The sequence below is a fragment of the Osmerus mordax genome, chromosome 12 (genome assembly GCF_038355195.1).
Source record: "Osmerus mordax isolate fOsmMor3 chromosome 12, fOsmMor3.pri, whole genome shotgun sequence".
In the NCBI taxonomy this organism is placed as follows: Eukaryota; Metazoa; Chordata; class Actinopteri; order Osmeriformes; family Osmeridae; genus Osmerus; species Osmerus mordax.
The window spans coordinates 11,191,378-11,206,297 of record NC_090061.1 but is presented as its reverse complement, the minus strand read 5'-3'; the positions used below and the strand labels follow the sequence as shown (position 1 = coordinate 11,206,297).

Below are 14,920 nucleotides of genomic sequence, written 5' to 3'. Positions count from 1 at the left end.
TCGGTTAAAGCCATGTCCACTAAATAGCAGGTAGCTGAGTGGTAATTTTTTTTCTGGATGGTTCGTTTTTTGCTGACTGTTTGTGTCCGCGAAAAGCTGACCCCGCACTGCACCTGTTAACCCACAGCGCAGTGTGTGTGTGTGTGCGCGCGTGTCAAACCTTTTATCGTGACGCTGTCCCCTAGAAGTCGTCTGAAGTTGCGGCTGCTCCCTCGCTCGTTTAGACGTGCTCGTCTCTTCTAGAGTTGGGGTACGCATGATGCAGCAGATCCGCCACCCTCCCAGCAGCCAACTCACATGTGATGTTAGGACTCAAATTGGTTTTTAAGTGATAACGTGGAGATAGGGTTGAGTCGTGGCTTGTGCATGTCTGGGTTTGTTGTGATTGACTTGCCGTTTGCTGATCTGATCTCAACCCAATCCCCTCCTAGAATAAGCGTCGCTGACAGCCACCTCACAAACACCAGAAAAAGGAAGCCGACTTTATCGCCACCGCCAAATCTCCAAATCAAAGTTCCACCCGCTCTTTTCCACTGGTTGTTGGTTGGGAATGTGCTTTGGACCGAACCCTTCTCCTTTTGTCTTGAGAACATCCCAACACGTTTGTCTTCCCCCCCTCACCTCGGGCAAGCACCCCCTCCACTGTGTGTGCGGTCGTTCAAATAGCAGTAGCCTCCATCCCGCCGCCTCTTTCTACCATTTATGTTTTGCAACCATTCTGTCACGGGGAAGGGTCTCCACCTGCTATGCTAGAGGGGGAGAACGCTTGGGTAGAGGAAGGTCACTGTTGCCCCTCCCTGCAAGCTGAGGAAAGGTAATCCGCGTCATCATGGGTTGTTTTTTGTGTGTGTGTGTGTGTGAGCTGCGAGTGTCCGGGGGTTGGGTGGGGTGATGGTGGATGTCTCCTTTTGATGGGTTTGCTTCATTTCATCACAGACGGGTGGGGAGGGCTGGGGGAGGTGGGGGGAGGGGGTTGCGGACATCATTGCCGGGGATCATGCTGGACGTCAAGGCGGCTGCTCAGGCATTACATGGCCGAGATCTGTCCCTCCGAGGTCCCTTCGACCTCGTCAAACGCGGGACACCAATTGGGCATCTGATCAATTCCGTGGTGAGACGACCAGGCGGGGTGGAAGAGACACGAACTCCCAGCTGATGCTCAACGTTGGCTCCACATGGTGTGGATGTGGGGAGAACGTTGAGCATCACATGGGACTAGCTTTGGGCATATTCACCTTCCCGATGATCCCCCCTCTGGGGCCGGCTCTCACAAACATCTGTCTGTTGCTCCTTCTCTCTCCCCCCCCCCCCCCTCCCCCCCGAACTTGTTGACCCCCCCCTGACAGATGGAGGCGCTGCAAATTTTGGCCTCAACTTCTTGACCTTCATCATCCTGTTCAACAACCTGATCCCCATCAGTCTGCTGGTCACCCTGGAGGTCATCAAGTTCACCCAGGCCTTCTTCATCAACTGGGTGAGTGAAGGTCCTCCAGTTTACTTTAGTGCTGTCTGATGAAGAACAGGCCATGTCATAGATTTTTTGCTGGAAACTATACATTTTTAACTCTGTAGAAGGGAGTTTTCCAGTCAGTTTTAGTCCATTTGAGAAAGCTGGATTCTGGGAAGATCCTAACTGTCAGGTCAAGTTTAACTTGACTGGTCTCAGTTGGTCAACAGTTTTATCACTAAAGTACTGTAATTCTGCTACAGGACACAGACATGCTGTATGAACCCACCAACACACCTGCCATGGCCCGCACGTCCAACCTGAATGAAGAGCTGGGACAGGTAACTCACCTCAAAACACATCAGCTACTTCACACTTCACTTCAACAACCTACCACCACTTACACTGCCGCTCCACATTACCAATACAGTACCACTCACCTTGACAAGGAATATGTTGTGATTTACATTTACATTTAGTCATTTAGCAGACGCTCTTATCCAGAGCGACTTACAGGAAGTACAGGGACATTCCCCCGAGGCAAGTAGGGTGAAGTGCCTTGCCCAAGGACACAACGTCAGTTGGCATGACCGGGAATTGAACTGGCAACCTTCGGATTACTAGCCCGACTCCCTCACCGCTCAGTCAACTGACTCCTGCATATAAATCTGGAGCCTGAATACGAACAAAAGGACCCCCCCCCCCCTTCCTGTCTCTTCCACAGGTGAAATACATCTTCTCAGACAAGACCGGGACCCTGACCTGCAACGTGATGCAGTTCAAGAAGTGCACTGTCGCTGGTGTAGCCTATGGGTGAGTCCAGCCCTACACCCCCCTCACCACTTACTTGTTCCCCCCCCCTCCTTGTATGTGCCCCCCGTCACCTTCATTAGCAGCAGAGTGTACAGAGTACATCTGGCGCCCCTGTCTTCTCCCCAGCCTCCTCGTTAGCAGTCGCATCACTGCTCCTCCCCCCCTCCCCGCCCCTCAACACACACTATAAATAACAGCAGGACACACATTCGCACGCAAAGGCACTTTTTTGGTGTGTGTGTGTGTGGCTCAGGGACCGTTTCTTTGAGGAGTTGAGGGAGAATGTTCCAGAGCGTCTTTCTTTTTTAATTGTATTCCCTCTTTGGGTGAGTCACTGTAGAGCTCCCATACTTGATGTCCTGTTTCTCTAATGGGAGCCTAGTTACGAGTAATGTGATGATGCACATCGAGGATGATGGTTTGGAAAGTCTGTTTGCATGTCATTCCAATATTCGCAGCGCCACTGGTAATGGTCACTCTAAAACAACAAGCCATTGCTGACACACAGATATCCTTCCCAGTTAGGTCTTGTCACACTCAAAACCAAGAGATGGGCTTATCTTCATCCCATTAAGGCTTGACATTGACTTCAGTCGCTCCTTAATGAATTTGTTTTATCCCTTCAGTTTATTTCTGAACGTTGCTAATTCCCCCCAAGGCTGGGCTGAGCGAGAGAAGAGGACTGTGTGAGGAGCTGGGAGGACCTGTGTGGAGCCTCAGCATGACAGAACATGATTAATCCCGTTAGGATTCAATTAAAAACACTATTGATGAAGCGCAGGCTGAGGGACAAGGAAGACGGCTTCAGCTGAGCCGAAGGCTCTGACAGGCTTTCAGTGGACGCCCAGCAGAAGCACAGTGATGATGGATCCACTAGGTTTTGCTCAAGTCGACGATATGAAAGTGTAGTTCCACGTGTGCCCTGTAAGTTTGTCACCGGTGAGACAAGAGTCCCAGACTAGCCCTTCGTCTCGAGGCCCAGGGACGTTCCAGTTCAAAGGCGCACGCCCTGGTTTGGGTCTGGAAGTCCCATCTCTGTGGGACGAGAGCCCACTGCTCAACTGGGTCAGAACCCTTTGAGACTCCTGTTCCGTCTAAACCTCAGGCAGATGTCTGGATTTGAAATCGAGATACGTGCCTTTGGATCTCCGGGAAACGAGGTCTCCCTCGAATGTCTCTCATGAATATGGATGAGTGCTTTACCGTCATCAAGGAGAGACTTTGCTTCAGATGATCCGAGGGGTCTTTGATGCGGGGATCCCTGGGAGTCTCCGGAGCGTGCGCGCTCCCTGACTTCCTGTCCTCCCACACCTACTGACAAGGACCTCCTGGGGGGTGACATCATTTGGCAGCGCCGCTCAGACAATTGTTTCATGAAGAAGACGAGCGGAGTTCAACGCCGTCTGTCCTGGAGCAAGACGTGAAGCCATGATGGAAACTGATAAGGGACAGAGGTCATGCTGTTGGGTTGGGATGGAACAGGACTGTAGTGGAGGCTGGTAGCATTATGCCTCTTTCAACACCCCTCTCCCAGCCTAACCTAAGTCAGTTGATATTGTTGAATACACAACCCTCCTTTAAACGCGAGATGTTTACATTATATACAGTGTGTGTGTGTGTGTATATATATATATAAAAACAGTAAATACTGTATTTAAATACACAAGCATATATAAGATGACAAGCATAGATCAACAGAGAAGCTGTCCGTCCTTGGCTTCTTTCAGCTCCAGTGGACCCTCTTCCAGGCCACAGTGACACTGGCCTCAGACGTCTCCAGTCTGGCTGGGTGCTGCTGGTACAGGGATCCCCGTGCCCCCAGGAGCCTGGAGAGACGTGACAATAACACAGAGGCCCCCGGGGCTCATCACAGGCTCTCCTGTGCCAAACTCCCCTGCGGTCCCTCCGCCCCCCCCCATGCCTCCTCACTACCTTTTAAGTAGTGCAGTAATTAATGAAGTCATCCCTAAGGGCGGAGACGTGAATGAAATCCAGTGGGATGGAGATGCTCTGTAGGCTAGCGGTGCTGGGCCTGCCTCTAACATCTGGACGGGCCCAGATGGATTGTGGGTAAAGGCTTACCGTAAGAAGCTAGATATGGTGATGTGGATAAGGCTCTATGAAAGCGCTTGATAGAGCTGCAGTCCTTTGTGAAGAGAGATCCAAGACTGGGAGTTGTATTGATTGACAGGCCAGCATATCCAGCCATGTACCACAGTAGAGGACCTCCAGTCAGCTCTGATACCTCTCCTACATAACAAAGGCCCCGGACTGTAATTAGTGTGCCAGAGCGGAGATGTGAAAATAATTTGGTGGCTCGTCTTGGAGCAGTGAACGCAATGACCACATTTAGAAATCCCTAGGAGTGGTGGGGCTGGAGGGGGGGGGGGGGGACTTGGCAGCCATGAGCAGCACGCACACACTCAGGGGATGTAGCGCTGGCTCAGGGCCCTCCATCCTTCTATCCTCTCGCCTGATAGAGGGGAACTGGAGTGGAAGCTATCCCATCTCACCCCGGTCTCTCTACTCCTCCATTTTAAAAAGAGAACTCTTGTCTCGCGAGCTCTCCTCCAGCGGGCCTCTGCTTTCCTCTGATGGCCACATCCCACGGCACCAAGCGAACCGCTTTCCTCTGGCATCCAATCTGACCTGGACAAGGTTGTCAGCCACACGTCTAGCTCATGCCTTTTCGAATAACAAACCCTTCCCATGTCCAATGTGTGAGTGTTATCAGAACATGCAAACACAGCTGACTGTTCTCTGCAACGTGATCTTCTCCACTTCACCCCACAGTCACACACCCGAGCCAGAGGAAGGTAGTTTTGCTGAGGACGACTGGTAAGATCGCTGGAAACCATGGTTGTGTCTGCTCCCCGCTTCTGTGATGTATTTAGTGCTGCCTTGCATTGTGGACATTGTGACTCTGAGCCCCTCCCCCTCCCGGAAGAACGATCATGCATCCGTGGTGTTTCTGCTGTGGTTGTGGTCCTGGTTTTACTGTGCTTGGTACACTTTGTGTGTACACGTTGTTGACTGCGGCTCCTCAGTGCATCCATGCTGATGTTCACTGGGAACACGTGAGAAACTGCCTTGATGTGTGAAACTATCATCTGATATGAATTTGCATATCATGTGCAGATATGTCGAATGTCATGTCTGCAGTGTGAGAAGGTGTGATAGCTTCATTATCATACAGAACTAAAAGGACTATTTTTGATCTGTTTTCTCTCGTGCATGTTATGTTGTGAAGCATTTCAGTACGTATTATATTGTAATGATGCGAGAGCTGACGAGATTGCCCATCCGATTTTTCTCACTTCAACATTAGCCTAGCTGTTGCGTCACACACACACACACACACACACACACACACACACACACACACACACACACACACACACACACACACACACACACACACACACACACACACTCACACTCCTGTGATCCAAATGCTGCTGTGTTGTGATCCACAGGCACAGCATGGGTGTGTCTCATCCATTTTGCATGGGAGATTTGGGTGTGTGTGTGTGTGTCTGTCTGTGTGTTCCTCTGCAGCCTGCCAGGGTGCAGAACAGGCTCATTCTTGGCAGCTTCTGTTGCCAGTCTCTCAACTCATGTGAAAGCCTGTGTTTGTGCCACCTGGGGACAGGGCTGCGCAGGCCTCATTTACTCTGATGTGACACATATGGACAGTTATTTATACACTTGAACAGTGAAAGTTATTGCATTTTTCTCCCCTTTGGACTGTAGAAAAAATTATGACTATAACCAGACCAGGCAAATCATATTCCTCCCATATTAGTCTAATATAATCTGTTGCGTGCTGTAAAAAAAAAAAACCATTACTTGTCAGTCTGCAGGATGTTAAATCTTACAGCTACTGCTGCTTAGGGGGGCTCTTTTCCATCCTCTGTCTCTCACTGCACTCATACAGAACAAATCCAAGTGACTTGCAACAGGGGCTCAGAGATGGCAGACGTGTCATACTTCTGCAATCCTAAAGCAATCTCACCTCTCAAGAGGGTTCCCGGCTCTCACTCTTGTTGTTTCATCATTACTTTCATTAGGAATCTCTCGACGTGACATTCTTTAGAATCTCTCTTCCTCCGTCTCAACACTTTCCATGTCTAAGTGTGTCCATAGCAGGCTCCCGTACTTCACTTTTCAAAGTGCGTCGACAACAAGCTCCGGTACCTCAGTTCCGCCAGACAAGTTAGACCCGTTCACCTCCCGTCACATGTGAAGTCCGAGCGTCCGTGTTAGCGTCTGAGCGGCGGGGGGACAGGGACAGGGCGTCCTCCCTTTAACCCTCGTGCTGCCTTCGGGTCACATGACCCAAAGGTTCATAACGAACCATCGTTGTGTTTACCCAATTTTACCCAAAACAAAAACAAATAAAAATAATTTTCTTTTAACCATTCCAATGTGGGGAGTCTGAGACAGCCCGACAGTTAAAAGAAAATGCTTCACTTTGTTTTTGTATGAGGTAAATTTGTCGCAATACGACGGTGGGTCACAATGACTGATGGGTCAGAATGACCCGAAGATAACACAAGGGTTAACAGATCTGCGAGGCAGCGAGGCACGTACAGATCAAGTGCGAACAACCGTCACCCTCGTTCCCATGGTGACGGAATCCCTGCTGGCCAGCAGGTAATCAATATCTGACAGTCCTCCCCGATCAGCCTCAGCCCCTGGAATCTCATCAGGACGATGGAGCTGGACAGCAGGGCAGGGCTGCTGCAGATCAAGCTACAGGCTGACTGCGCCTCCATGGCTTTATACACCAAGACCAGACGGCTGGATTTTCTGTGTAAATCAAAAGGGTTTGTGGAGTTAAAACCCAGCCCTTTCCTGTATCGGTCCTCTCCGTCCATGCCTACAGTGTGTAAGACCCTCGCTTGTGTATGTTGTCTTGGTCCCCGAGTATAGATGTGTGTTTTCACAAAGCCGTAACAGCAAGACAACAGGAAACCCACCGTTGTGTGGCGAGCTCTCCTTTTCTGAAACTGCAGATTCACCAAGACACGATAAAGTCCACAAGAGAAATGCAAAACAGGATGCCGTAAATGAGCTCATCTAACACAATAACCGAGAAGCATTAAAGTGCACCCGTGTGTGTCTGCGTCCCTGGGAAGGAGCTGTGGGGGGGCTGGAACATGGAGAAATGGTTTCCTGCTTGCACCCTGCCATATTTTAATACAGGCCCGTGAGTGTGATAGATATCTCAGCTCCTCCGAAACATCTATTCTGGGTAGCACACGTTGTCAGCCTCTGCCTGGGCATAATTGCATTTCTCCCAGACATCCTCCCCAAAGCAACATTTGCTGTGGACTTCCAGGCAATATTGCAAGGTGGTCTTTAGAGTCTTAACTTTTAAGTCGCAGGGCTAGCAAGTAGGAAGACTTATTACGGTTGCTAATGACAGCCGGGTAACATTTCCATCCAGGCGTGTTCCGTGAAGGCTATATAATTTGTGGCCGGCTATTTATCACCGAATCACCAATCGATATGTGAAGAACGTGTGGTCAGCTGTACTTAATCCTGCTGGGCCGGGGGGACGACGTTCAATTCATCCCTCTGTCTGCGCCGACGTGCTCCCTGTCATCCTGTTTAGTGTGCACCAGTAATATACCGCCATTCACCATAGCGTACTTTATATGCCGTTTCACCCTTACTTTTGTGTTATTGTAATTTTTTTGGAAGTTATAGCCCATTCCCCTTTTATCGAGGCATGGAGTGTGTGTGTGTTGTGAGACTGTTGAGAGGTCACGTAGGGGCTCCAGGAGGGGAGAGCAGGGGGCGTGCGAGGAGAAGCTGAACTGAATGAATGTTCCCATGAGGTCACGAGTCATTCCGGAACCCTGGTAACCTGTGTAAGCCAATAATCCCCCCCTCCCCATCAACCTCAGCCCCTTCCCACCTCATCTCTATTTCCTCTGCATCTGTTGGATGGCCCTTCCACAGGCCTCTGATTTCTCTCAGAGGTTGTTTCGCTGTCAACATGGGAAGAGTTGCACTGTCCAACGTCATACAGTGTAATCCTATATCTGTGCGCCAATAAAGTGCTTCCTCATTATCTAGTCAAGTGAAAACCCCATGTCCAATGTCAACAACTGCTTTCCTTTTACACATCTCTTCTTCTCCTTTGTCTCTCTCTCTCTCTTTCTCACTCTTTCTCGCTGTCTCTTCCTTTCTTTTCTTCTCCACAGTCACAGCATACAGTCATCGGAGGAGGCCGGATTTAATGACCCCAGCTTACTGGAAAACCTCCAAAGTAATCACGTAAGTAACTCCCACGTCTCCCACCCCCCACAGGCAAGGGCTGAGTTGAGGGGTGGAGCAGGAAGTTGGAGCACAGTTGTTCAGAGTAATTTCCAATGCAGGTGGATTCTGGAGTGAAGCCATTTTTGTACACTTAGTAGTAAAAAGTCTGTTAACTCCAGGGTTGTGATGTTAGCGTGTTTGCCCTAAGAAACCAATTATTTTGCAATATCTCTTAAGCTGTGCAATAATGCTTATTCCTTATCGCGTTTCTGTATCTCAGACTCTTGAAATGTTGTTGACTTGTGTTTAAATCAAGCCAACTGTTCTTGCTATTCCGTGCATTAGTTTGATTAAAATCTAGCTGAGAAGGTGACTAATGTTTTCCTCATATTCTGGGGTAAACACAGATGCACAAACAAGGCCTAATTATCTCATTTGAACTGGGAGGGGTAGTTTTTATTTCCATACTCTGTGTGATGCAATTAGTAGCCTACTTAAATCCCGTAATCATGATTTACTCATCCAGCAAAGCTTATCACACAACTAATCAGTGATGTTTTGACAGTTACTATAATAACTTCAGAAATTCCCGTTTCACTGGCACTGTAGCAGTAGTAGCTGTTTGATTCTGTTTGGAAAAAAAATCGCTTTTATTACTTTCTCACAATGGACTAAGCATCAGCCCATCCTACAAGTACTTTTTTATCAATGGTTTACAATTCTCCCAGAAATCAATTAGAGAGAAATAACATGGTCCCCAAATTCTACCTTGTAGTACAAGTGTAGAAACAGATATACAGCTGCCACCACCTTGCGTGGTGAGATCCTCAGACGCCTTGATTGATTGGTCGGTTGAGTCGGCAGGTCGTCAGACCGCGTCAGAGGCAGGATGTCACGTCTCATTAAGCGCTACACGCTCGCCCGCCAAGGAAAAGTCATCCTGCTGTGATGTTTGCCGTGTTATGACACGCAGCAAACTCTCTACACACTAATGACTTTGGCCAAGATCCTCTTTAATTGCATATAGATACCCATGTGTCGGGCCCTAATTACAGACAAAGGGAACAAGCGGGGCCATTGTTTAGAAACCTGCGGAAGGATTACATGAAGATTCATTTTCTGGCTAGTGGTTTTGCTAGAGTTTTATTACATGTTCCTTTGGTCTGAGAAGATAATCTTGATGGATCAACTCTTCTCCCATCTCAAATGGTTAGAATGAGGCCCCTTATTGATGTTTTCTAGAACTTGATCTCTCTACCTGAACCTGTTCTCACCCCCTTCTCACCTTCATCTCATGACTTCCCTTTGATGTTTCAACTCCCAAGTTGAATGTACAGACAGCGTTTCTTTTCCATCTCCGTCGGCAAGATGTTTAACGGCCCATCACTCTCTGCGCTCACATGTCTTAAAGGAACAGAATAGCATTACTTTCTCCCAGGCCCATCTGTGTGTACATCCTGAGAGAATGGCCTTACTTAAACATGACTAATTCCTGTCATTAACAGTTTAGCATGTCTGGGGGCTGTTTGTGTGGAGCCATGTTGATACAGAAGCTTGCGAGGGGCTGGCGTGCAGGCGGTCTGGGGTGCAGACTAAAATAAACATGCCCTCTGGTGCTTTTCACTATCTCCTGAGTCACTGGACAAGTTCCGTGGCCGCACAGTCTCTCTCTCTTTCTCTCTGTCTCTCTCTGTCTCTCTCTGTCTCTCTCTCTCTCTCTCTCTCTCTCTCTCTCTCTGTGTGTGTGTCCTTTTCAGTGATGTATGTTTGGGCTTAGGGATGGTAAAGTAGGCGCTCGAGTCTGTCTGTCCACAAGCCTCTCCCTCTCCCCTAAACTTTTTCCACACCGGTCACGTCCAAAGCAATGAGTGTCCGTCACTGTTGTCGTGACACAGATTAGTGCGGCGGCCACAGTAGCTAGCCAGCGGCGCTGTATTAGCTGTCACATCTTATTGGGCTGTTGGAGCTGGTCGTAGGCGTATCGCTCCTCCTGCTCTCTCCTCTTAGGTGACTGTCTCCCACTGATGTCTCTCTCTCAAAGGGCGCCCCGGATAGAGCACGTACCACATATGCTGAGGTCTTGCCGCAGGGGCCCAGGTTCAATTCTAGCCCGGGGAAATTTCCTGCGTCATCCCTTCTCTTTCTCTCACTGACTTTCCTGTCTGACTCTGTCACTGTCAGCGTCAACAAAGCAGAAAATGACACAAAAATGAATCATCATGAAAAGAGTCTCACACACACTTTCTCTCCTCAGTCTCTCTCCTCACTCTCTCTCCTCATTAACTCACTCATTCGCTCATTCGCTCAAAAACGGCATCCTACCTGTCAGCCCAAACAGATTCATAGTGCTGGGAGAAAGAGCGATACCTCACCCACCTGGTCAAAAAAAGACGTGTCCCGTCTCATTTAGAAAAAGGTCTTTGATTCTACCTGAGTCCTTTGTTCTCGAGCAAGGAAATGTCTTCAAAGAGCTTGTGTTACAGACCTGAGGACAGTGTAATGATTAAAGCAGCCATTTGTTCTGGGGGTTACTTAACTGTGTTCTACATATAAAAGATGCAGATGAACACAAGTCAGCCAGAGTCAGAACTCGTATGCAATTTGAAGTCGTGTTCTGTCTTTGCAGAAACCCTAACTCAAGAATACAGTGGGGTGCATTGAACTACCCCAGTGTGATCAGATCTCAGTGTTCCCCTTTTCTCTCTAGTCATGAACAGAGTATGATTAACATATGAGGCCTTCTGAACAGCCCTACAGTAGCTCCACACCGTACAGCTGACTAGCCCAGCCAGCCGTGTTTCTTGTTGCCCGTAATCAAGCGAGCGTCAGCATGCAGTATAACTTTGTATGAGAGGTGAGGCTCCTGCACAGTCATCACAAAGGAGTTGTTATTAATGATATTTACTGACAGTGTCCTCCACTTCCTTCTGTTCCTCCTCTATCCATCTCTCTCTCTCACTCTCTCTCTCTCTCTCTCTCTCTCTCTCTCTCTCTCTCTCTCTCTCTCTCTCTCTGTCACTCCCCCTCTCTCTCTCTCATTCCCCCCCCCTCTCTCTCTCTCTCTCACTCCGTCTCTCTCATTCCCCCTCTCTCTCTCTCTCTCTCTCTCTTTATTTCTCTCTCTCTCACTCCCTCTCTCTCACTCCCCCTCTATCGCTCTCTCTCTCTGCAGCCGACTGCTCCTGTCATCCATGACTTCATGACCATGATGGCCATCTGTCACACGGCCGTCCCCGAGCGCATCGATGACAAGATCACCTACCAGGCCGCTTCTCCAGGTAGGAAGCACCCACGCGGCCGTGTCTTCACATCAGCGCTGAGCCTCAGGACAGCCCGGGCAGATGTCCTCCTCTCCACGGGAACAGTACATGGTGACAGGCTTGTGAGGGGTGGAACCCTGGACCTGAGTGTCCCAGTCTCATCGCCACCTTAACACATTGAAGCAGTCAGTCTCCAAGCTGGTTGGAAGTCAAGCACAGAGGGGAATGAAGCTGAACAGCTGCCAGGATGGAGCTTTTGAGCCTTTGGTGTTTACAGTTAGCTTTAATACCGCTTCACTTTCCTATGCCTCTAAGAAGTCTCACCCCAGTATCCCCTGCAGACATCCACCTCGCACAAAGACGTCAGTGCTAACTACTGATAACTGACCCATTATGAAACGCACGGGAGGGTTGCCATGCGGTTGCCAGCCGAGACAAAGCTGCCTGGGTTACATGATCTGAGAGTCCTCGTCAAACCTGTTTTTCTTTAATCAGTCAAAGGCTCGATGCTCCTCAGTGGTGGAGAGGGTAAACAGGAAGACCAAAATGCTGAGTCATCCCCCAGTCTTTTATCCAGCAGGCCTCCTGCTCCTCAAGATGGCTCTTGTTCACTTGGTCTGTTCAGGGTGATGCTTGACTCTGTGAGTTGTGGTGTGCTATGACTGTGCAGACCTGTGCTTGTCCCTGCATCAGGAAGCCTCCTGCTTTGCCCCACTCCTCTGTAACAGAGACTGAAAGGACAATGCACAAGAATGTCATTATTGTGCATTGTCCTCTTAAAGGCACAGTACGTGATATTTCAGAGCTGAGAGACAGTTGAACCCTTCGATTGTATTGATAGTGAGCTGCTAGTTGGCTGTGTTTGTTTTTAAAAACACTATTCATTTTTTTACAGAATGTGTTTGTGTTTGTGAGCTTAACAAAGCATGACGGGTAGTGGTGTTTTTATAGTTAGATTCATCTCAGAGGCGACCGGGGCGGCTTCAGCCTGACTGACTGTGTTGGACAGCTCTGGTGCCTGTACAGTGATGGGGAGAGCTAGCAGAGAGCTAGCTGGCTAGCTAAGTGAACTGTAAACAACAGGCAGAAAGGTTTTTCTGGCCCTCCAGCTTCCCACATAGCAGCTACAGGATACCTGTACCCCAGTGTTGTTAGCTGACCTCACCGCCGAGATCTGTCTCCACAAATCAGTGTTTTATACATAAAACGATGCAACGCTTATTCATAAATGTCAAACTTTCAGTACGTATAGGCTCAGTCGTTATCAGTGACGGCGTGGAACGCCTGCAGCTCTTCTTCACGGCTAGGTTTGCATGTGTTTGTGTTGGGGAGGTGGTTCTCTCCATCCACAACTGAGCCGGGGTCTGCTGTGGTTCCACAGATGAAGGTGCGCTGGTGAGAGCTGCTCAGAGCCTCGGCTTCGTGTTCTCCGGAAGAACCCCCAACGGTGTCATCATGGAATCGGTAAGAGGACTGTTTTTCTACAGAAGCCTTCCACAAGCTCCACACGGCACACAACTTGTCCAATATGGCCACGGCCAGGGAAGACAATGGCCTCCGTGTAAGACTTGTGTTGTGTTTCATAGACAGAGAATGTCTGTGCGATCAAAAATCGATTCTGTCGTCTCACTCTGGAGAGAATGGAGGCCTTTAAGTGTGGGTAAACAGAATGTTTCTAGTGACTATTACAAAGAGCACTATAATCCCTCAGTGCTGTCTTCTTCGGTGTGTGATGGGTCACAAGGGCAGACTCAACACCTTCCATTACTTTAAATGACACTGCTGGATCACAGAGGCTTCAGAGCTGTCCTGTGCCCTATCTCAATCTAAAATGATGGCCTCCCTACTCTTTCCTCTGATTGGTTAACCTGATGACGACATTTACTGGAGGGTGGAGGTGGAGAAAGACAGAGACCGAAGACTTATTCTAATTTTACCCCTGAGAGTGTCACGTTGCCAAGACATTTTGTTCCTAGTCCTTAACCTTTTATTAGGCCTTCCAAAACCCTCAACAACCATTTAATCTGCCTCAATTGTACCTGGTGGTCTCCACAATTAAGGAAATTAATTGAATCTGTGAACTTATTACTCCGCTATCAGAACGGGCCAGACAACAGATAAACACCGTTAAAGGGCAATTAAAGGATATTGGACTAGGATCAGGGGGTGGCTTAAGGTGTGTTTGATAGTTGGCTGACACAGAAAAAATTATGGTTTGGAGTTGATGAGGTTTCTGGCAGAATGTTCTGTAGTGACTCTGACCCTCTTCTCCCTCCCTCTCTGTGTCTGTCTGACTGGACGTTCAGCTGGGAGGAGAGCAGAAGTATGAGCTGCTGCATGTGCTGGAGTTCACCAGGTAAAGGGCCTGTTTTCCTCTCCATATGAATACCGGGTCTGTTTCTGGATTTGGCCACGTTTTCCAGGACCTTCCTCTGAAGTGGTACTTGCACGACCCTGGCGCGCACGCGGCTTACAGCAGAGCAGCTGGAGCCATCCTCACATTCCATTTTGCAGGCCGTGAAAAGAGGCGCGAGTGCTTGAAACACACCTTCCTGATTGCTGCCCTGGTTCCTGCAGTGGAAGATGTGATAATTATCTGTTGTAAACTCTTAACCCCGGGGTTTTTTTTTTTCCTCTTCCCCTCACAGCGTTAGGAAGAGGATGTCAGTTATCGTGCGTACCTCATCTGGCAAGATCCGCCTCTACTGCAAAGGGGCGGTGAGTGTCTTTGTCTCCTGGTGTGTGTGTGTTAGTGAGAGTGAGAGTGAGAGAGAGTGGGAGAGAGTGGGAGAGAGTGGGAGAGAGTGGGAGAGAGTGAGAGAGAGTGAGAGAGAGTGAGAGAGAGTGAGAGAGAGTGAGTGAGAGAGAGAGAGAGAGAGAGAGAGAGAGAGAGAGAGAGAGAGAGAGAGAGAGAGAGAGAGAGAGAGAGAGAGAGAGAGAGAGAGACAGAGAGAGACAGAGAGAGACAGAGAGAGACAGAGAGAGACAGAGAGAGACAGAGACAGAGAGAGAGAGAGAGAGAGAGAGAGAGAGCACCCCCTATCCTGTTACTGTATAAAACGCGATTTTATGTTGCAGTGAATAACATGCAAATTCCTCAGTCGTCTTTAATGCCTTAGTCAGAAACCTT

General features: G+C 48.9%; 1 protein-coding gene across 2 annotated transcripts in view; it reads left to right on the top strand.

Annotated features, from left to right (window-relative positions):
* atp8a1 (ATPase phospholipid transporting 8A1) overlaps positions 1-14,920 on the top strand; it is an 88,643-nt gene that overhangs the window by 32,184 nt on the left and 41,539 nt on the right. Inside the window, exons 12-20 of one of the 2 annotated variants that reach the window (XM_067247246.1) lie at positions 1,347-1,474; positions 1,711-1,788; positions 2,172-2,260; positions 5,054-5,098; positions 8,476-8,548; positions 11,703-11,808; positions 13,172-13,254; positions 14,097-14,146; positions 14,439-14,508. In XM_067247246.1, coding sequence (XP_067103347.1) covers positions 1,347-1,474; positions 1,711-1,788; positions 2,172-2,260; positions 5,054-5,098; positions 8,476-8,548; positions 11,703-11,808; positions 13,172-13,254; positions 14,097-14,146; positions 14,439-14,508 — 722 coding nt within the window. The remainder of the gene's footprint in view (positions 1-1,346; positions 1,475-1,710; positions 1,789-2,171; positions 2,261-5,053; positions 5,099-8,475; positions 8,549-11,702; positions 11,809-13,171; positions 13,255-14,096; positions 14,147-14,438; positions 14,509-14,920) is intronic. The other variant, XM_067247247.1, reaches the window with a different exon arrangement.